Below are 23,343 nucleotides of genomic sequence, written 5' to 3' on the forward strand. Positions count from 1 at the left end.
TAGTTGTGTGCGTTAGTTTGTAACACGTTAGTCCCAACACTGGTAAACACACACCTGATCACCTGAGAGCTGCCGTTTCATTCAGACTGTTTAAAAAAAAACAACGGTCTGATTTTAACAACTCAATGTGTGATTGTTATAGCAGTAATATTACACTAATAATACAGTAAACTATTAACACTGTACATATTATTGTTTGCCCGTGGGATTAGGATTATCGGTAGTGAGAGCCGTGCTGCATTTTCCTCCGGTCGGATGTGATATAAAAACAAAGCGATTATTTTTGTTGTTGTAAACTCACGTGGATTAAACTACATGTATTAGTACATTCATTTCAATTCGCAAACATATGATACATTAAATGATCGTGAGGATGATGATTGAAAATCGTTTGTTTGAGCCGGGCTGCATTTCCTGATGAAAAAACATAGCGATGGTTTTGTACTTACACCTACGTGAATTAAACAACATTATTTTGTTAAATAAAAACATGGTGATGTTTTGTAAATGATTACATGTCTCTTATTTAGCACAGAATATCATCCTATCCGTGACATATGGATCTTAACAAATATCCGCTATATCAGACACCTGTAGATCTATCAGCTGTTTATTTCACATGAGTTCCAGTGTGGCAGCTTTTCACGGCTCCCCCTGGTGGATCCATGATCCATTGCAGCTGGTTTCATTAAAATTACATTTACTTATCAAGGGGGCGTATCAAGTCCTGCGGGGGGGGTTTCCTTTTCAGCAGGGGCCCACCCCGTGCAGATCACGGACCCGCACGGGTAGGCTTCTGAAATGAAACGCTACATCTGTATAGAATACAAGAAATATGCGATAAGATTAATTATTGTCAGATCAAGTCTAAAAATTGTCTTTTGCAAAACTAAGATACAAAGAAACAGACATTTAACACAATATTACAATCACTGAAGACAATATGTTCAAGACTCGATTAGGATAGAAGAAGAGATAGAAGAGGATTGACAGAAGCACAAAAAAGTGCTTCAGTCTAAATATTACATTGTGGGACCCTTTATCACCAAGAATATTCAAAGATATCCGAAGACCAGCAGCTTGATCAACGGCTCCGAAAGTGTCTGAAGCACAAACTACCTCCAAAGACTCTAACACTGTTTGGCAGCCCTGCCATCAGTCAATTTGTGTGGGTTTGTGTGTGAATGTGTGTGTGGGTTTTTAGTTTTATTTAGCTTTTATTTTTATTTGTATAGTTACATTACAATTTGGTGTAAATACTTGTCTATAGCTAAATTGTTTCTTGAAAATCCTTGAATTGTTTTTCCTACTTTGCAACTTATTTTTTTAGATTGTTTATGTTCGCACCACCAAAGCAAATTCCTTGTATGTGTTAACGTACCTGGCAATAAACTTGATTCTGATTCTGAATGGGTAAATGTTGGCCTAAAGCGCTTTGAGTGGTTAGAACACTTGTAAGCACCAGACGTACAGCTGTGGTTGTGCTTTGTGTTTGGAGCAGGGTGTGTTTTGGGCAGACGATGGGAAACTGAGAGGGGAACACCTCTCTGCTTTATCTATGACTTCACAATGCGCCGAAACAGAAAGCCTTTCAGCAGGAACAACAGACTTCTTCCAAGAGAAACACAGCAATGTGTGTCTGAACTCTGCTTCTGAGCAACAATTTAAACTGGAGACCATCTTTCTATCGGATCAAACGGCTGTGACGGCAAATCAAGCCATGTGGCCCCTTCACCATCTCTAGCCCCCCTCCAACCCCCTTCCAGAACCCTCATTAGACCACACCCATCATCAAACCAGTTTCGATCTCAACCATGGCCGTACCTACCATTGAGGTCACCGAGGTCCGGACCTCGTTAATATTTTTCGAGCTGTGTTTACAAAACTTGGGAAATAATTGCACTAAACGGGGTTCTTCGTAGTACTTCCATTTACTGACGATGGGGGCGCTGCATAACTACGTAGCCTCGATTAAAGCAAACAGAAGAAGACGACATGTATCAACAAACCTCCGCATCCCGGATTTGTACCGGAGATGGAAGTCAAGGAGGAACTGCAGGTACAGTCACACAAAGATAATGTAGGCTTAATAAGCCCATCTATTTATCTATCTATTTATCTATCTATGTATCTATAACAATAGTCTTCATTTATAGGCATGTTTTAAAACAGCATACATATATTGCCGTTATGATGTCATAATAACATACAATTGTATAAAACACCATTTGCTTACATCTTTTTTCTCTTTTGAGAATCAAACAAAACAGATTTAAATGACAAAAAGAATGCAAACAAACAAGTGAAATGAACTAAATTGCTGAATTGCTTTTAATTCACTGGCAGGAGCGACAAGTGAGAAGGAGCAAACAGTGAACAACGAGGGAGAGATTGAACAAAGAGAAAGAGTAGAGGACAGAGAGAGTAATGAACAGGAAGAAGACAGAGAGACTCAAGAAGATGGAAGAGAGGCTGCAGGTTATGGAAAGGAGAGAGACATGGAAAATGAATTTTGAGAATGTTGTGATCATTTTAGCCTCTTCTGCATGTCCAGATCATTAATAGTAACAATCAACTGATTCTTATGCATTACACTTTCAAAAATAATTTATGCTGCAGCCCATTGACATGGTTTGAAATCGATATATTATCCAATTTGTGGCCCCCCATAGGACTTAAAAAGCACCTAACAAGATCATGAAAATCCCAAAAATCTCGGGGGGTACCCCCCGAACCCCCCTAGCATGTTTGGAAACGGTATTTAGGAAATCCTGGATACGGCCCTGATCTCAACAACACACCTGCAACGTGTTATGATACAAAATCCGGCCCTGGGCGTGAAGATGGAGCTTTAATCATGTGGGGTGAATGGCCTCTCTCTCAAGATGAAATCAATACCAGTAATAACAGTATTTGTTTTTAATAATGACGGCATTTCGTTGCTCCTGGACCCACTAATGGCGCTTTTCCACTGCAGCACGGCTTTTTTTTGCTTTTCCAAAGCTTTTTACTTTTTCACCTTTTTTCTGGCCCTCCAAAATTGAGGTTCTTAGCGGGCCAACAACCGGGCTGAATATGCTAAACTAGTGACGTAAACACTCTCGACTGCTGAATGCTCAGAGAGAATCGCTGGCAATAGGGCTACAACTACAACAAAATGAACATATTTTACCGTGATTTAATTGTAATACACGTTTCGAAATGATGCCGAAGTAACAACATACTGATACCGGTCTGCAGACAGACGGCAGGCGAAAAACCTTTTAAAATGCGTGTTTTATGAATGGAGATCGGCTAAGCTAACGTTGTATATGCTCCGTCCACACTCACAACAACGGCCTAAAGACATGAATAAACCAGCGACTGTATTCGCCATGACACAAACAGTCTGTGGTTTGTACTTGTTTAACTTTTGTCCAGTTTCTGAACAGATATGAGGAGCTGTGAGCTCTGAGTGCTAACAGCTAACGGCTGATGTTTTGGTTTTGTGGAGGTTGTTTTGAATTTTGACTTGAGCCGTCCCTTAAAGATACTGTCTTTTTAAGTTAGTGACCCGGATCATTTGGCTCGGCTCTCTTAAAGCGCCGGCTGTTTCGGCTACCAAACGGCTCTTCATGTTACTACAGTTTACCACGGAGCCTCAGTTTCGCCACTGCGAGGCTCTGGTGCTCGCAGCTCACGCGCGTGCTCCACTAAAACTCCCCCCCACTTAGCGCGTTCAAATCGTGCACGTTCCGTGTTGTCCTGTAGCAGGGACCTTCGATGTCGGGGAAACGATCTTCAATACTCCGAAAATAATCCCACCAGACTCCTTTGCCCCTCCAACAGAGGGATGTCCTTGTCCTTTTTCCTTTTCGTCATTTCAAGCGTTAAAAACTCTCGATCTTCTCTCGAATTATTAATATTCTTTGATGACGGCAAGACGCCCCCCTGGCGGAAACGCTGGCTGCACACCTTTAGTAAATCTGCCAAAAATGCCATAATATTGACCCGAAAGTACACAAACAGCTCAGACGCTCGTCAGGGTCCTGAGATGCTTAACGCGTTTACATTTGACCGATATTAGCTACTGTTTTTAAACTATAGTTAGAAATGTAAGAGGTTTATCTCCCATTCAGATCAATGGAAAGGCTCTCCTCCTCTCATCACTTCACATCACCATGGAAACCTTGGATCTCTGCACACGGGTGTTTGATAACGTCGTCACCATGGACACCTTTGATCTCTGGGCTCACACACAGGTGTTATGATTAGGTGCTCAGCACAGAAACAAACAATGACAAACAGGCTGGCAGCTTTCCCAAGCCTTTTCACTTTCTTTTCTCTTCTTAATACACATTCATTCACTACTACTTACATTTAATATCTAACTCCTTCAGCCTACTTTCTACTACAGAAACCATTCTACTATTACATTATTCAGCTATTTCAGGACATTGAGGCTATACATTTAGTTGTTTATACCTTTTTTTATACCTTTTCTTTTAAATATTAAGCTTCTTCACTATTTTTCCTACTCTTCCAGTTTAACATTTCACTTTCAACAAAGTCATTGCAATGCATTTGAGCTGTAACAATTTTGATTCAAATAATTTCACTTTTCTGCATTTCTCCGCTAAGTTCAGCAACAAATGTTCAGTTTACAGCATTCACACGCATTTTCTGCAGAAAATGCGTGTTCTAGTTTGTCTTTTAAGGTAGGGTAGGTAAGAATGGAGAAACCAGCTCAAGTGTGCTAGAATTTGAAAGTACGCAGCCGAAAGAAATCTGTCCCTTCCTTCAGACTTCCTTACAGAGCCCATCCTCCAACACACACGAACGTGAACATGACCAATGAGCAGGGCCGCCTTAATGCACGGGCTGACCTGGGCTGAAGCCCAGGGGCCTACGGAGATCGGGGGCCTATCATGAGCCAATCCTTTTTTTTTTTTTGTATTTAAATTGTATTTCGGGTGTTTATTTTAAAATGTTAAATAAACAAATTCTTGGCTTTCAGAGTATGATTTTTATTTCCAAAATCACACGATAAATACATTTTTGAAGCTTGTAAAGGGAAGAAGACAGCTCTCACTCGCCACTCTGCTGTTCCCCTCCCTCTGCAGAAATTATGAATGTAAGGCGTATAGCAGGGTTCCCCAATTATATTTACCAAAGGGCCAATTTTTTTCAAGCATGACAAGCTAAGGGCCAAAATGTTATGTGTCACTAAAAGTTGTTTTACACTATGTGCAGATGTTACCTCTATTATAATTGTTGTAGTAGTGGCAGTAGTAATTAAACAAACCCTGTGTTGAGAGTAAAGGAAAAATGCATCCTTGAAACAAAATTAGACCGAAATCAAACATTTATTAACAATAATAATAAATAAATGCTTTAACAAATACAAATGATTTTGCTGTGGTCTGATGGGGCCTAACAATAAACAAAAATAAAAAACAACAGAGTGAACTCTGATCAAATGGTCAGACAGGTCCACATTCAATTCAGCAAACACTGTAACACACACACACACACACTGGGAAAGACAGGAAGACAGAGAGAGAGTTTCAGTTAGTTACTTTTATAATGTCGTACCAAAATACACCACATTATTAGTTTTAACGTTTTTTAATATGTGTACCAAATAATATCAGGCTGTAAATAACAAATAGTATTGGGTTTTTTAAACTTTATTTTTAATATATTATTTTAATGTTGTATTCAATTTAACCAGTTTGTGGGCTGTTGTTAAAAGCCCTGTATTATCCAAGGTTTTTTCTCTATCATATTAATAATTTGTTTTTAATTACGCTGCGTAGCATTTTATTTAGGAAATGAATGTACATATAAAATATAACTATAAAATGGTTATTTTTGTCTTAATAATTATTATACCACAATAGAATTGACAAATTGCAAAAATAAATTGATGTTGTTCACTCACCAATCAGTGAGAGAAGTGAGAGCAGCGGGATGAGGCAACCTGTCTGATGTTGGGCTTGTATTCTGTTGTGGTAATCCTGAGGCACTGTCCAAGATGTGCACTGGAGAGTCTGTTCCTGTCCTGGCTTTTGATAGCATTCATTGAAGAAAATCGTGATTCGCAGATGTATGTTGAGGGGAACATTGTGAGTAGGAACATAGCAATAGCTCTGGTGTTTTTGAAACGAGCTTGGGGAACCACGTTGATCCAAAAGTCACACACTGGTGCATCCTTGTGTTGAGCTTTCAGCAAGTCAACCTCCATCTGAAGAGCTCCCTCTTCGATGGAAGGCACCAGCCTTTTGGCCTCTCCAGTCCACTGCCCGTCTGCTGACACAGAGAACGGCTGTCTGAGGAAGAGGAGGATGTCACGTGAGATTTTAGGGGAGCTTTCAAATCGCTCCTTGAAGTTTTCTGCCAGTTTTGACAAAAAATCCTTCATTACTGGATCTTCCGGCATTTCATTCTTCTCGCAGTGCTCACGCAGACGTGGAAAGTGCAGCTTCCTCCCATGAATATCTCTCTCCAAAAGGTGCAGCTTTGACCGAAAAGCTTCAACCGCCTCGTACATCTCAGCAACAGTGTGGTTCTTGCCTTGCAGCTGCAGGTTAAGGTGATTTAGATGAGACATGATGTCACACAAAAAATTAACATCTGCTATCACCTTGGTGTCAGTTAAAAAGCTCAAAAACTCATGGGCTTTTTGGCTCTGCAGGCTTGATAAGAACGACACCAGTTCATCAAGCAGGTCGCACACCCTCTCCAACACACGGCCCTTGCTCAGCCAGCGAACATCGTTGTGTAGTAAGAGATCCTTGTGTTCAGATGACATTTCCTCTAGCAACGATCTAAAAAGGCGATGCTGCAGACTAGAGCTCTCACGCACAAAGTTAACCAGTCTCGTCACAGTATCCATCGTTTCTTTCATTTTTCCACACAGTTTTGCGCACAACACTGATTTGTGAATGATGCAGTGAAATGTCAGAAGCGCCGGGTTAACGGCAGAAAGCCTGCTTACCAAGCCTTTGTGCTTTCCAACCATCGACGGAGCCCCGTCAGTTACAACAGAGACAATTTGACTCACATTCAAACCATTCTTTTCGAAGAACTGTGTCAGCTCGTGGAAGATTATTTCCCCGGTCGTGTGCCCGGGCAGAGTAAGCAAACACAGCAGCTCTTCCCGGAATATCTTCCCATCAAAAAATCGTACGAACACAGACAGCTGTTCCATGTCCGTTCGGTCACAGGAGGAGTCTATGGCTAAGGATATAGCCTCTGTTTTCTTCAAATCCGTGAGTAGACTGGAAAAACACTCCTCCGCTAAAACCTCTACTCTTTTGGTTGCCGTGTTAGCCGACAGCGGCACCTGCTTTAATAGCTCTACAACCTTTTTTTGTTGTTTTTAATCATGATTTAAAACTTCATGAGCCATGTCTATCGCACATACTCAGCATCAGCAAACGGCTTCTTGGCTCTAGCAAGCGTCCAAGAGACGTGCAAATGAGGCAGCTGATGCGCTCTCTTGTGCCGATGTTGTTTTCGACATTGTGGAAACAGAGTGCTTGTATGATGCAAGCAAACCTGCTATCTTTTGTGTGCGCTGGTCGGATTTCTCTGGATAGTTAGCATTAAGCAGCATGAATAGAGGTGAAGTGCCGCTTCAGGTTGTCTGATTTGATTACAGCTACATTCTGCATGCAAATCAAACAAGTCGGTTTAGCATTGACGGGGTCCGGTAAAATAGGTCATGGGTCAGGTTTACGAGTGTCGACGGAGGTCAAAATAAAGCGAAACCGCGGACATTTTATTTTATGTTTTTATTTTATAACAAGTGAATGCCAGTAGATCAGCGCGGGCCATGCATTTGCCTCTCGCGGGCCGGATCTGGCCCGCGGGCCGCTAATTGGGGTTGGCTGGCGTATAGTAATCATAGATAACACGGCAGGGTCCGTTAAAGTTTGTTTTCATCTGATTTCAAATAAACAAAGTCTTGGCTTTTAGAATATTAAACTTGTTTCGGCAAATTCAGATGATAAATACAACTTTGAAGCTTGTAACGGCATAATTACAAGCGGAGAACGGAGTAACTTGACATCACAGCAGGCATAACAACAGCCGGTGTTTCTCGTGAGTGTTTTCCCCGGGAAACAAAAACAATACACAGAAACGCAAAAATACACAAATACACAAACACACAAACGTATACACCAGATGTGGGGACTCGAGTCACATGACTTGACTCGAGTTGCATATTTTTGGACTTGAGACTTGCTTGACTAACATTGATAAAAGACTTGACTTGACTTTGACTTGGTATTCATGACTTGAGACTTGACTTAAGCTTGAGACAGATGACTTGAACTGACTTGACTTTGTAAAATTAAATATTTGTGTTTGTTTTTGTATTGAGATATTACATTTAGTTTTTTCTAAACGTGATTGGGTGATTATAGCGCCGTGTGCGCAAACCTGGCAACCCACTAGACGGCAGGAGTATCAGTTAACATGGCAGCGGCTAGCGTTACTCCAAAAATAGTCAAGTTTGGATTCAATGATTATTTTGTCGATGATGCTAATAAGAAAAGAACAGCGGTATGCAGAGTCTGCAGCATAAAGATCAGTGACAGGACCACCACAACATCCAACTTCATTCGTCACTACTAAAACCCCACGGAGAAAGGTGCGTGCATGAGTTGTGTTCATCTACTTTTAGTATTTTGTTTAAATGTTTTAATTATGTTGTTTTTGTTTGCAGAAGTGCATCATTCTTTGATTTACTGTAAAAATTCATCTGAACTTTTTGATCTGTTATGATGATAAACTGAAGCAATTTCTAAATTAACCCAATTAAGTGAGTTTTAAATCGTCCTACTTAGTTTATAAGGAAATTATGAAGAGGAACAAATTAAACTAGATAATGCAATTCCTGAAGAAATTGCTAGTGGGAATGCTTTATGCTGAAATATAATGTGTAAGAAGAAAGTGAATAACAGGAATATTTGGATGACAGAATGGTTTCCATATGAATGAATATTAAGTTCAAAAGTAGCATGAAACTCCAAATTTATAAATAATGTTAAAGATGTAAGGCTTTGAATGTAGAATGTTATTCGTAGGAAAAGTTGAAAATGCCAAAATAACTGGTGAAATTGTAACATTTGGCAAATGTATTTTTAAAAACCAGAACTTGGGGGAAAAAACTATATAAAACGTTTCAAATCAATTACTAACAAATTATATTCAGTAAAAACACGAGTGAAAATCTGTCAAACAGTACATGAAAAAAACTATATAAAACTGTTTGAATCAATTACTAACAAATATATTCTGTAAAACCACAAAGTGAAAAGGTGAACAAAAATAAAGTAATTTTTGTGAAAGAACAAGTGATAAAACAACTATATACAGAAACTCTTGTTCATTTGACACTTTAAAGTTCAACTGTTTAGGGAGAGATTAAGTTAGCTAGCAGCCTAGCAGCGTTAGCCCGCTAGCGCAATGCTAACGGGCTAACGCAACGCTGCTAGCTGTTAGCCCGTTAGCGCAATGCTAACGGGCTAAGACTTGATATGCTGCTAAGAAGCTGTTACCTTTAATGTGTACATTAATATCAGTTGTAAAGCCATTAAACAGTCTATGAACAAACTCAAACGGTGTGTTATACTTTGAAAAAGAGTTAATTTGACACTTTAAAGTTCAAATGTTTAGGGAGAGATTAATTTAGCTAGCAGCCTAGCAGCGTTAGCGCAATGCTAACGGGCTAACGCAACGCTGCTAGCTGTTAGCCCGTTAGCGCAATGCTAACGGGCTAAGACTGGATACGCTGCTAAGAAGCTGTTTCCTTTAATGTGTAAATTAATATCAGTTCTCACGCCAATAAACAGTCTATGAACAAACTCAAACAGTGTGTTATACTTTTAAAAAGAGTTTATTTGACACTGTAAACTTCAGGGGTTTATGGATACATGAATTTACCTAGCAGTAGTCAGAGCAGAATAAATCTCCCGGGCTTGGTGTGACGCATCTGCTAATATTGATGCGTTCAAGGACACTCAGAAATGCTAAAGCTACCAGGGCCGTGGGAAGTAGGGGTGCTGAGGGTGCTGCAGCACCCCCCGGTGGAGGACAGGGGATCTGCATTTCCACAAGATATAATACCAAAAAAAACGAATTTTCAGCCTTGATGTAACAACATTCATAATTAAGTAAAGATAACACCCTTTTTTCAACCCGGTTACATTTTCCATTTGCCCTGTACGATGGGCGCTGTAGTGATGAAAGTGAGGGATGTTGGCTTAGCAGGCGCCCGCAACTCACAGCCAAAGTGAGAGAGAAAGAGAGAGGGGATACCGCGGGGATACGTTATCTCAGTGAGTCTCAAACGTTTTGATCACAATTTATGTAAACAAATATTTCCAAGGCACACCTTTATAATTATTGGGATAAATCAAAACAGGTTTGAAATCATTCCAATGTATACTATAGGACAGTAAACCAAAAATATCGTTTAAAACTGGAGAGATTTAAAAATATGCCTAAATAAATAAATGTTAACTGGTAAAATAAGATATGAATGAACAATACAAATAAAATAAGTTACATTTATTTGTTATTGGCTATGGTAGGTTATTAGAAATGTTCACATACTTATTGGATTAATAAAATGCAAACCGATCTGTTGTACCCTCTAGATCAGTCTAGTAATTGGGCGCTCAAAGTGCACCAGATTGAAGCATTTGACTTTAAAATGTTAAAAAAATCTTCCCGGGGGGGCACCACCGGACCCCCCTAGAGGATGTGAAGTCCACCCCTCCAATTAAAACATGTTACAATACTAAATAAATTTGAAATCTTGTTATATAAGCTGTCCACCATGTCAATATGTTTCTCTTTTTGTAGTGTATTGGTCTTTTGTAGAGGTTTTTCATTGCCAGCTAAAATCTTGCCTATATGGCAGCACATTGGTCAGAACCAGCCCTGGTGTCATCCCCACAGCACCCCCCATTTGAAACATGTTCCCACGGCTATGAAAGCTACCGATGAAGAGCGCTGGAAAAGAAACTAAATTAGAGTATTTTTTGTATTTATGTTATATATTTGTTTAATAATATAATTTGTTCACAGTGTACAAATGTGAGTGGTCAGGATCCATTATCAAAAACACAGTCATGCATAAAGACTGACATGCAGAAAGGGCCTTGAACCATGTCAGTTGGAGTGATGACATCATCGTGTTCCATTACACAGGTGTTTGTATTTGAGCTAATGAGGCGTCCAGAGATCAAAGGTTTCCATTGTTCTGGATGAGAGATAAACCTCTTACATGTGAATGTTTTGTGGAAGAACCGTAACAGATATCTGTGAAATTTCAAAACGTGAAGCATGTCAAGGAGGTTGAGTATCTGAAGTGTAATTTTTGTGTACTTTCGCGTTAATAATGTGGCCTTTTTGGCAGTTTAACTAAAGGTGTGCGGCTGCTGCTGTGAGGAAATAGCTGCCTGAAATTACAATGCGCTTTAATGGAAACATGTTGAACGTTTTTGTCACTTCATGCCCTCAAGAGGCACTTTGTTTAGTTATTTTTTGCTTAATTCTTTGTCATTTTTCAAGCTACGGGATGTTTTCCTACGTTTGTCATGAAAAATGATGTCTCAGGAATGTAGGGTTTGGGAATTATGTCAGTTTTAAAAAAATATATGAAGGCAAATTTCAAACTGTCCTCCACTCTAACTCTGACATCACGCACTCTGCCTTAACGAGCTGCGCAATGTTAAAGTTCAAATGTTAAAAATGGGATGAATTATGGGATGTATCTCTGGAATTATGAAAATTATGAATGAGAAAAGTAATAGCCATCGATTCCCGACCGAGCTGAACGTTTTGATGTTTGAACGGAGTTTCTGCGATTTTCAATGCGGGAGAATAAGCGCAGCAAAATACGTCGGCGGAATAATAAACTTTTCGTCCGTAGAAGAACAGTTTGATGATTTTCTTACCTGGAATTCTGCCTTTTTGAACAGACTTGTTGATTGAGTCCTATATTGTCTGCAGTTCTAGGGTTAATATTAATCTAATATGATTGTCATCGGTCTAAATTAGATTTCAAATGATTAACTGTGTATGTCTTACCACAGTGACTTGGGACTTGCTTGATACTTGTAGGTCAAGACTTGAGACTTGCTCACGACTTGCACATGTAGGACTTACTCCCACCTCTGGTACACACACACACACACACACACACACACACACACACACACACACACACACACACACACACACACACACACACACACACACACACACACACACACACACACACACACACACACACACACACACACACACACACACACACACACACACACACACACACACACACACACACCCCAAACCAGTAATCCAAACGAAAATATCTTCCCTCCGTAGTATTTTGATAATTTGCTCCACTAATCAATCAGATCTATGGATACCAGAGATTTTTCTCAAAAATGATGACTCCGTAACAGTCAGTGGGTACCACTTAACAGCCAATCAGAATGAGAATATGTTTCACATGTGGCTTATTCAAATTGCGAGTGATTGAGTGACAGATGAAGGTTGTTTAGGAGAAAATGAATACAAATTGCCAGGAGTTATCTGCTGCATCAGAGGGTCTGTGATGGAAGGTCTGGCTGAAGCAGCTACAGGAGGCTGTTCTAATATGCAGTGGAAGACTCCGGTTGTGGATGGAAAAGGCAGAAAATAAAAAATAGAGCTCCAGCGGAGGGGCAGCAGCCTGCAGAAAACATGGCACTGAGTCCCTGCAACACCCCCATCCATCAGGTCCCACTGAGAGGAGGAATGGATTCTCTTTCTGTAAAACAATATTTTGCTTGGCTGAAAAAGGAATAAATCATCTGGAATAGAGATCCAACGAGCTTGGCTTTAAGGATATCAGCGAGATAGAGGAAAAAACAAACAAGTGGATTCTTGAGGGAAACACACACCTCAGTGCTGGCTGTGTGTTTCATTTCCACAAACAGAAACCGTAAAGCTGACGGCAGCACACTGTAAACACACAGCACATTATCCAGAGTTTAAACAGAATGAAATGCGTTAAAGGTAGGGTAGGTAAGAATGGAGAAAACCAGCTCAAGTGTGCTAGAAACAGATTTCATATACAACTCAGATCCGTATGTCTGCAGACAAAAACAACACTTTGATGTCGGATCAAAATGAGTTTTCAAGGTGGATTTGAGATTTGTAATCGGTTTGTAATCTGAACTGGTGTATTTTAACACCAATAAACCAATTATTGGGAAACCATGGCAGTGTTTCCCTGAACTTGTGGTTGGTATTCTGTCTAATAATAATCTGACGAATCTCTCCTAGCACGCGAAATGTCAGTTGCTGCCTGAACAAAGAACAGTCAGCAATGCTCCTCAGCAAAAAGGTGGTCAATCTTAGTATATTGTGGACATTTCTGGCTCTATAATACTTATTTTTTGGGCTAGTAGGCCTTGAAGGCTGAGAACCAAACCATGCCACCCACAGGTTCAGACCAAACTGAGGATTATGTCATCATGACTCAAGTGCGTGTTTGGAACACGCACTTTGCTTACAGAACTTTGCTTGAACAACAGGAGAGAAACTTCATAACCGTAAGGATCATAGTTAATTCTTCAAACAATGGATTGATGATCTGCCAAAGCAAGTCTATGACCTGAAGGGGAGTCTAGAAAGGAATGAAAAGGAACTTGACAATTCTAAAATCTCATGTAAAGCTTTGTTCAAAAAACAGTGATGACATAACATGGACATTATTCGCCAAAGTTTAATCTCAGCCTCAGACATATTATCTGGAGGGCTAGTCCAGACACTATAACATTGTTGTGGATGGAATCAAATTGTCTGGAAAATAAATGGTGGCTGAATACGAAGAAACTGGACCATCTGAAACCAGAGCTGGAAGGAGTTCATGTGGCTGGGAAGCAGATGTCTTGTGGTGGGATTCTGGAGCTGACGGACCAATTGCTTTCTAAATAAAGCATCAAGAATCAAATACAAAATGTAAACTACCACAGGTGGAAAGCTTTTAAGGACTCGGCTACTTAACAACCAACAACAAAAATAAATTTCTAATACACATCCACATACATTTTACCACCATTTGGGCTTATAATCATTCACCAGACACTTTATGTATTCAAAACTATATCACTAACACTGTAGAAGTCATCTTTAAACTGATGACATAATCAATATGTGGAAGGCTTATTGTGCATTACTTCCTAAATACTAGTAAACGATTACGTGATTATTGATGGTCTAACAACAATATAATATTTAACTCCATAAATAGGGCAAGTATACATCTTGGTCCTTTGAAGAGCAACTTGCAGGTTAGGCACACCAGTGAATAAATGTGTAGGAAAATGATGTATACACTAGATTTTCAAAAAAATATACAGAAATATACACGACAGCATACATGCCAACCTTTCCAAATCCAAAAGAGGTAGGTTTGCGCTTGGCAAATGTGCACGCCCAAATTAGGTAATCAGAAGAAATGGAACCCCAGTAATCACATGTATAAACCATGTATTTAACATATATTGCATCATTTTATGCATCTTTCAGAAAAAGTGGTAGTTTGGTAAACAGTGACATCAACGACATGTCTGGTCTGTAAAATGCACGAAAAGTAAAAGAATGGGAGATAAATATCCCAAAGTCTCCACATTTTATCATATTTTTTATTTGTTTCTGGTCCTCTTTCAGTTGAGACAGTGTAGATGAAGGATGTGTTAGGATGTAGAACTCTTGTGTGAACATTGGATAAAGCCAGGTTTATATTCTTGTTTCATGTTGTTGACATATTAGAGTCAAAGGTTTGCACATGCAGAGAAAAATGCAGAGGGAAAGCTAGCTCAGTCGGTTAGTCGGTAGAAACATGTCAAAAGCGGTAGACTACCGCCCAAATCGGTAGGGTTGGCAGGTATACTACAGTGACATCTGGCGTCGTTTTTGTAAGACATTTTTACTTCCGCATAAAAAAAGCCTCCCCATGTGACCTCCCGCGTGTGACGTAACATGGGGGAGAGCGGCCGGTCTAACATATGAGTAAACATGGATCACAATGCTAGTTTTGACACAGAAGAGGTTGAAAATATATTTTCGAATGCATAAGATTATAATTATGAGCCTGCTATGCGTCCAAGAGACCAGGAGCAGCCAAGGATTCGAAGAAATAACGGCCATCGTAGAGAAATGGAGCTGTGGTGTGAGGAGAGCCAGTGGAGAACAGGGCAGATGTCTTGGTGAGTGACCGGTGTTCCGGATTAACTGGCTTCCCGATCAACAGGTTTACAGAGGTGGGGCACAGTTTAACCTGGGTGGATCCAATTTTTCAGTTTACCTGAGAAGATCACAGCTCCACAGCTGAAGACTTCTCCACGCTGCTTTCAAACTGTGAGTAAACAACGCACGCTTCACTTGGAGGCTGTCTGAAGGTGTACACAGGTCTCAGATGGACTTGGTATCACATTAAGAACAATATTCAGTGATAAGTCGGGAAACAATAGCTGGTTTAAATGATTTATTAGAGTTTGCAATGTTTTGAACAGACATCCCCAGTCAACTCGCTTTTCTTTTTGTAGTCCTCGCTGTTCGCGTCCGGATATCGCCATCGTAACCACAACCTCACACACTGGTACTGAATGTGCATCAAAGTCTTCCTACCGAGCCAGATATACCAAAAGATTTATGTAAACGACAGAAGAAGCGATCAAAATGTGTATTTCAGTCGAAGCGATCGAAATGTGTATTTCAGTCGAAGGCCACGGTGTTCCGGATTAACTGGTTTACAGAGGTGGGGGACCTCTGTAAACCAGTTAATCCTGAACACCGGCATTAGCAACAGTAATATTTCTAACACATCAGATCTGGATGAGGGGTCAGTGAGTTGGGATCGTGACCCTGATTGTCCTCACATCACCCTGTCCTCTCTGTGCACCACACACTATTTGGCAACAACACAGTGTAACCACACTGAACCCTAGCTCACTGTGGGAGGAGAGTCTCACTCCAACATTCCTGGAGAAAATGGCCCAAATTCTTCCTGGCTGAGGGAGACTGAGAACAGAGTGGGGTCACCTCCGACTCTGCGATGTGTGTGGAACAGAAATAAGACATTATGTGAAAGACGGATAAAAAGGAAGCAAACAGAGAAGATGGCGGAGGACTGAAAGGCACAGCTGGCTCTGCACACATATGGATTCTCTGTATTTACTTACTGTGTGGGTGTATGTGTGTGTGTGTGTGTGTGTGTGTGTGTGTGTGTGTGTGTGTGTGTGTGTGTGTGTGTGTGTGTGTGTGTGTGTGTGTGTGTGTGTGTGTGTGTGTGTGTGTGTGTGTGTGTGTGTGTGTGTGTGTGTGTGTGTGTGTGTGTGTGTGTGTGTGTGTGTGTGTGTGTGTGTGTGTGTGTGTGTGTGTGTTTTGTCTGATCCAGATGGTTACTAATTCCTTTTCTTTATGGCGGTACACGATGGGTGTTACAAAGTTGACTAAATCATCAACAAAAGAAAGAGTGCATTATGGGAGGCTTCCCAACACACCTACAGTACCTCATGTAACCACAATCACATGATCAGCACTCAGCCAATCATATGAATGCTGACCAAGGTTTCCTCTCATTTTGCCTTTAATTAGTGGGAATGCCGATACAGCTGATACAGCATTCCCACTATCTGTTCTTTGACGCACTAAATTCTTTATTATTCTGCCGGGTTATTTTGCACCTCTTCTGCTCCCACATTCCACATCGCAGAAACTCCGTTCAAACATCAAAATGTTCAGCTCGGCCGGGAATCGATCGCTATTACTTTTCTCATTCATAACTTTCATAATTCCAGAGATAAATCCCATAATTCATCAAATTTTTAACATGGAAGTCAATGGAGAAACCCTTCAGACTTGAAAAATCTTCATGCGACTTCAACTGCTAACTGTTCCATCATACTTTCACTCAGAATCCTCATTCCAACTTTAAAATGTCACACATCTTTCTGACATTATTCGTGTAACACAACTTTTAAATCTGATTCATACTTTTAGAGATATTAAACATTGTTCAGACCTTGTTAAAGAGGCCTTCTTCAGATTTTAGAGTGCATGATGTCACAGCTAGAGTGGAGGACAGATTTAATTGTGCCTTCATATTTTCTTTTAAACCTGCCATAATTCCCAAACCCTACATTCCTGAGACAAACATTTTCATGACAAACGTAGGAAAACATTTCGTAGCTTGAAAGATGAAAAAAAAAAAGCTAAAATAATTAAACAAAATGCCTCTTGAGGGCATGAAGTGACAAAAACTTTCAACATGTCTCCATTAAACCCCATTGTAAGTTCAGCCTCACCTTTCCCCACCACAGCAGCCGCACACCTTTAGTTAATCTGCCAAAAAGGCCACATTATTGACTCGAAAGTACACAAAAAGTACACTTCAGATGCTGAAGTTCCTTGTCATGCTTCACGTTTTGAAATGTTACCGATATCTGTTACGGTTCTTCAACAAAACATTCACATGTAAGAGGTTTATCTCTCATTCAGAACAATGAAAATGCTCTCCTCTCACTGATTACTGCACATCACCATGGAAACCTTTGATCTCTGGACACGTCGTTAGCTCAAACATAAACACCTGTGTCATGGAAGACGATGATGTCATAACTCCAATTGACATGCTCAGAGCAGCAGACTTCAGATAATGGTTAACACAGATCTACATCAAATCTGATGTTACATAATGTGGTGTTACTATGGCAACTAGGGTTGGGAACCGAAACTCGGTTCCAGATGAGAACCGATAAGAAAATGCCGGGTACCGGGTACCCATACAAAATACACAATTTCGGTTCTGCTTAACGGTTCCTAAACGCGGTAGACCCTGTATTCCACCGGGTCCGTCTGCGCCGCGGTGACCCGGTGGAATACAACAAGGGTAAGGGAGGACTGGCCATCTGTGTGTTCTGGAGACTCACAGAACGGCCGGTCGCCAGCGGGCCGTTGAGGGCCGTTGAGGGCCGGCTCGGTACGCTGACGGCCGGCACCGCCCTTCATTTTTTTAAACGGCATCATGTAAGTTGCAGCGACAGAGGTCCACAGTTTCCCCGCAGCGAGGCTCCCCCCGCCCTCCTGTAGACAGTTCACGAGCTCAGTCACTTCATAACTAAAGATGGATCGCGGTAAAAGCTCTAAAGTGAGGCTCCACTACACTAAAAAAGAAAAAGACAAGGCACAGTGTAATGCCTGTTAATAGCTTGCCACAGGCATAGCTCAGTTAAAATAAAGCACAGCTATTGTGCAATACATTTGTATTGCATGTATATTTTTTTATTTGTAAAAATGTCAGTTAAAGCTTAAACAAAATAAGTTATATTTTTGTTATCTAAACGTTTGACCTCTTTCTTTTACAATTTTGGAATCGAGACAGGGAATCGATAAGAACCGGAATCGATAAGCAGAAACAGAATTGGAATCGGAATCGATACATTTCAAATGATACGCATCCCTAATGGCACTTATCCCTTGCCATAAAACAGCAGCAGACTTCAGATAATGGTTAATGGTCCTGCCCTTAACGGCTCTACGTAAATGATGGGGTGTCTTCATATGCCGTTTCCATGGAAACGCATCCCTCGCCATAAAACATGATGTCGCTGTAACTCCAATGAACACGGTCCGATCGTCCCCCAAACTTCGCTTGTATATCACCGGTCCATGCCTCAACAGCTTTACGCCAAATCTGAGATCTCACCAGACTAACAGTTAAACAGGCTTAATGCATCCAGATGAAATAGTTGGCTAAGCATACAGAATACTTAACAATTGCCGGTTTAGTTGAATGCTTATATTGTATAATTAAAAGCACACCTAATTGAACACGAATACAATAATTGTTCCTGTGAGATAAGCCATGAACAGGCAAGGCAGAAAAACAACATTTCTGTCTAGCTTTGGTTAGCAGGATAGCATTATGTTTTCTGCTGCGATTTCATCAGAGATTCTAATCATCCAGAGAATTCAAAGTATTTCTGCTTACCTGGTAGAGGGATCTCATGATGAAACAATTACCACTGAAATGGATTCTGCCTGGTGCTGTTGTTCAGGGCTCTGCAAATGTGGCGTAACCAACTCAGGCTGTTATCGGGTTAAAATAACTCTGTTTATTCCCGTCCTGCTGTTATTGTTCTTGGAAAGCAGATTTAGGGTGCATTCACACCTAATAGTCCGCTCTCTGGTGCGCACCAGACCACAGTTTGTGACATTGTTTCATTTTTCAAAAGGTTCGGTTTGCGTTCACACGGGCAAAAGTCAAACGGACTATAAACTTTAAACACAAGTCATGTGCTCAGAAATGCTGTTCAACCATTGGTCAGACATTAAGGGGGTAAAAACACAAATCCCGGCAATTTCTAGCGGAGCCTCCGCCATGGAGCATCGGCACCATTAGGGCAGGGATATCTAGATATTTTCCAAGGTTTGACATAATGATTTGTCCTACTTTTAAAGCAAGCAACGATGTTTTCAAATCTGTAATCAAAAAGCTCCTCAAAAACGCTATTGAAGCAGTTCCTGCCGTTGCTACGTTAGTTCAAACAGTAACAACGGACTATTTTTCTTAGCGGATGCATGTCAATTTAAATAAATAAATACATCCAACTATTTTTTAAATCAATAAAATCATTTTCTAAATCCACAAAAGCCTTTCGATTAATATTGGGAGTCATGCCGTTACTTTGTTGAGAATGTGGCCATGTAATAAGCGGGATAATGTGCAGCGGCGCGGTCATTATGGGGAAAATAACACCGACAGGCTCATCAGGAGCCCAACGCGAAGCGGAGGGATCTAGATCGGCAGGTTCTTGTTCATGAGAGACGTTCTGCAGTGAGGAGGGGCGTTTCACCGACGACAGCTGTTCTTACTTTTATGTAGCTGACGGAGAATTTGTACTTTACACGACACTGTTCAACACTTAATTCTGCTTCACTCTTTAACTAAACAACCGCGGATGTCTTGAAAGCCTCTTTCGCTAAAGATTTTTGAAGATATCCGCGTTCTTGTGACACGTAAATACTACGCTTCCTATGTTTTGGTGCGGACTGCGTTCACACCAGCAATGAACCACTCCAGAGTTCTCAAGCAAGCGCTCCGAGACCACCTATTTTAGCGGACCAGAGTCCGGTTGTTTAGTTCACTTCAGAGGTCTCGGACTGTGTTCACACCGACCCAAATGAACCGCACCAAGCGGCTAAACGCACCAGGGTTCGATTCAACCGGACTATACAAGGCAGGTGTGAACGCACCCTTAGTTGAACAAAAGGGATTTTATTATAAACTAGAGAATGCAATTCCTGAAAAAATTGCTTATGGGAATGCTTTATGCTGAAAAGCTGACGCTAAACTGCTATGCTGAAATGTAATGTGTAAGAAGAAAGTGAAGAATTTAGATCAAAATGGTATGAACACTGGGGGCTTGAATGTGTGATGAGAGAAGAAAGTAAAAAGGCTTGGAAAAGCAGCAGAATATTTGAACTGCAAACTTTTGAACTAACCTGATGGTGAATGATCTGTCGCCATGCCAACGGCCTTTGATGACATCCCATAATACGCTTAGATGCATTGATGGCTGCATTGTTACCAAACCTGTGAAGTTTTGAGAAAACCATGTTTCATGGTGAGCATTGTGTTGCCATGGCAACGGCAATTGAAGAAATCTCAAAACTGTCCCGTAGATGTCTTCACGGCTGGACTGTTAGCACACATGTGAAGTTTGAGCATAGGCGGCGCGTGAGGCTCAGGTTTGGGAAGGCTAAATCACTTTTCTTTACCTGACGCTGCCCGCCCCCGGCGTCTATAGAAAAGAGATCAACTCTCAGTTAAAAGCACCGCCTGCTGAACAATCAGAACTCAGTGTGCGGAGTTTAAATCTATCAAGTCATATTACAGCCGTATGCAGAGAAGACGCCGACGTGTCGAACTTATCATTCATATCACATCATCAATCAGTACATCGATCATATAATATATCATATTTCCTTATCTGAGCCAGCTTCTCGAGCCGTATCTGGCCATGCATCACCTACATTGTGACATATATGCAGACGTATTATTTTAAGCAACACATTAAGTTGACGAAACACTCAACTCAAATGTAATTAAAGTCAGATCCACTCGTGTCTTAGATGGGGCAGTGCTATCATAAAACTGTTGTACGCTTTCAAACAATCTGTAGTTATTTTTTAACAAGTTGTTATGTATTCACCTTGCAGCTAGCATGCAACTATGTGGCTTATATCCTGGATTATATATTTAAATCCTGGATGTTTAAAGTTCATATTTGTCTAATATTAGTTTACTTTTCATTAATGAAGTATGACGCTGCGCTGTCAGTATACTTGTCCCCGTTTGTGATTGGTCAAATGTAGCTAATCCTGCCCCTTTCATGTGAATGCGCTCTCAGCTGGAGAGAGAAACCCTGGCTTGATTTACCGAGTTGATAACCAGTGTCGTAGTTAAGATAACTCAAACATATCCAGGGTATGTTGAACTGGCTTCGTACAGGGCACAGGTTATACATAGCAGCGCTAATGTCAAAGACACAAACATTATACATTATATTTTTATTTTACCAGGATGCAGTGACACAAATATTTGGGAAGGGATGCGTTTCCATGGAAACAGCATATGGTGAGATGTCAGATTTGACGTAGAGCTGTTGAGCCATGGAGAGGTGATATACAGGTGAAGATTGTGGGACGACCGGACAGCTCCAATGGACTGTCATTCCCCACTTTGAACAGGAGGGCCTTTTCAAGCCCCACCTGTTCCTCATCGCTCCAATAAAATTGTAGGCCAAGCTTAAAATTGTCAAATGTATCGTTCTATAACAGGGGTCTCCAACCTTTTTTAGGATGAGAGCTACTTTCAAAAAATAAAAACAGTCGTGAGCTACTTTTACTCCTCTTTTTTGTTTTTTTGCATTTCGCAAATTTTAACATTATTATATGCTACCTTTAACCTTTGTGTGCTGTTTGGGTCTGTGGGACCCGTTTTCAGTGTTACCGTGATATCAATTATTGACCCAAATAATCGTGATTATGATTTTTGCCATAACCGAGCAGCCCTACTTTGAGCACAACATGAATTTATGGATACAGCTCTTTAGCTCATTTAAACTTGTTTATTCTTATCTTATGTTACCTAGTTAGCATTCTTTCTTTTTATTTATGCATATTTTACTAATCCCTCCCCTTTTAACATTTTTACTGTCCTATAGTACACATTTGAATGATTTCTTACTTTATTTTTTACAACTTTATTAAATAGATAAAGGTTTGCTCTCTCTCTCTTTCTCTCTTGCTCTCTCGCTCTCTCTCTCTCTCTCTCGCTCCACATTGCTTTTCTTCCCGACTGCAACGCTGTTGTGTGTGTTGTGAGAACGTTTCACATGTGTGTATGAGAGATTCTTACCAGTGCCTGTCTCTGAGGCCCTAAGATATTCTACAAAATAATATTTAAAAACATTAAAACTAGGGCCGCGACTTTAACGCGTTAATTAAGATTAATTAATTACACAAACATTAACGCGTTAAAAAAATTTACGCATTTTAATCGCACTTATTTTTGCCCTGCGGAACGTTTCTCACTGGATGAGTTTCAGGCGTACCGATTATACTGGAGCACCAACTAACGTTCATGACTTCAGACAACAACAAACCACAGTGAACAATAGTCAAACATGAACGAAGAACCTGATGAGACCGCTGTGGTTGGCCCCGTGGATCGCCGGAGCTGTTAGATTAACATTAACATGCTTATTGTAGTTTTAAGTGCACTGCCTTGCGACCTGTAGCACCGTCCTTGATGGAGCATATGTGTGGACTGGACCTGCATTTTACAGGAAAGGAGTGAGCAGAGAGTAGAGTAGTTGTCGATTCTCGTTCTGTTTTCTGTGAATATCTGCCTCATCCTCTCAGATTTTGAGTTGTGCGCGCTACTAAAGAGACGTGTTTCCATGGAAACCAAACAATGGTGTAGCTGTATTAAAGTCCGAGTGGAAACAGTCGTGTGTAAATCTTATTTCTCAGAAATCGGGAGAAATGCGGGAGAAATATGACCCCGGGAGGAAACCGGGAGAGGGCAATGAAATCGGGAGTCTCCCGCGAAAATCGGGAGGGTTGACAAGTATGACCCACACCCAACCAACACTCAACCAGATGACTGGTTTCAGGGCCAGGATAACTAAGTCCACGTCTGAAAAAATAACCAGCTCACTGGATTGCACTCGACTGTAGACCACTTGGAGTGGTAGAAGATAAGGGGCTGCAAAAGGT

General features: G+C 40.7%; 2 protein-coding genes across 6 annotated transcripts in view; both read right to left on the reverse strand.

The window, feature by feature from the left end:
• cemip (cell migration inducing hyaluronidase 1) overlaps positions 1–23,343 on the reverse strand; it is a 335,274-nt gene that overhangs the window by 268,563 nt on the left and 43,368 nt on the right. The gene's annotated exons all lie outside the window — the stretch shown is intronic.
• LOC307029633 (protein FAM200A-like) lies at positions 5,927–7,192 on the reverse strand (the record flags this gene model as incomplete). The annotated part of the gene is made up of 1 exon (XM_079665714.1): positions 5,927–7,192. The coding sequence occupies one exon, from the start codon at positions 7,190–7,192 to the stop codon at positions 5,927–5,929; it is 1,266 nt and encodes a 421-aa protein (XP_079521840.1).

The sequence above is a fragment of the Notothenia rossii genome (genome assembly GCF_949606895.1).
Source record: "Notothenia rossii genome assembly, chromosome: 2".
NCBI classification, from domain to species: Eukaryota; Metazoa; Chordata; class Actinopteri; order Perciformes; family Nototheniidae; genus Notothenia; species Notothenia rossii.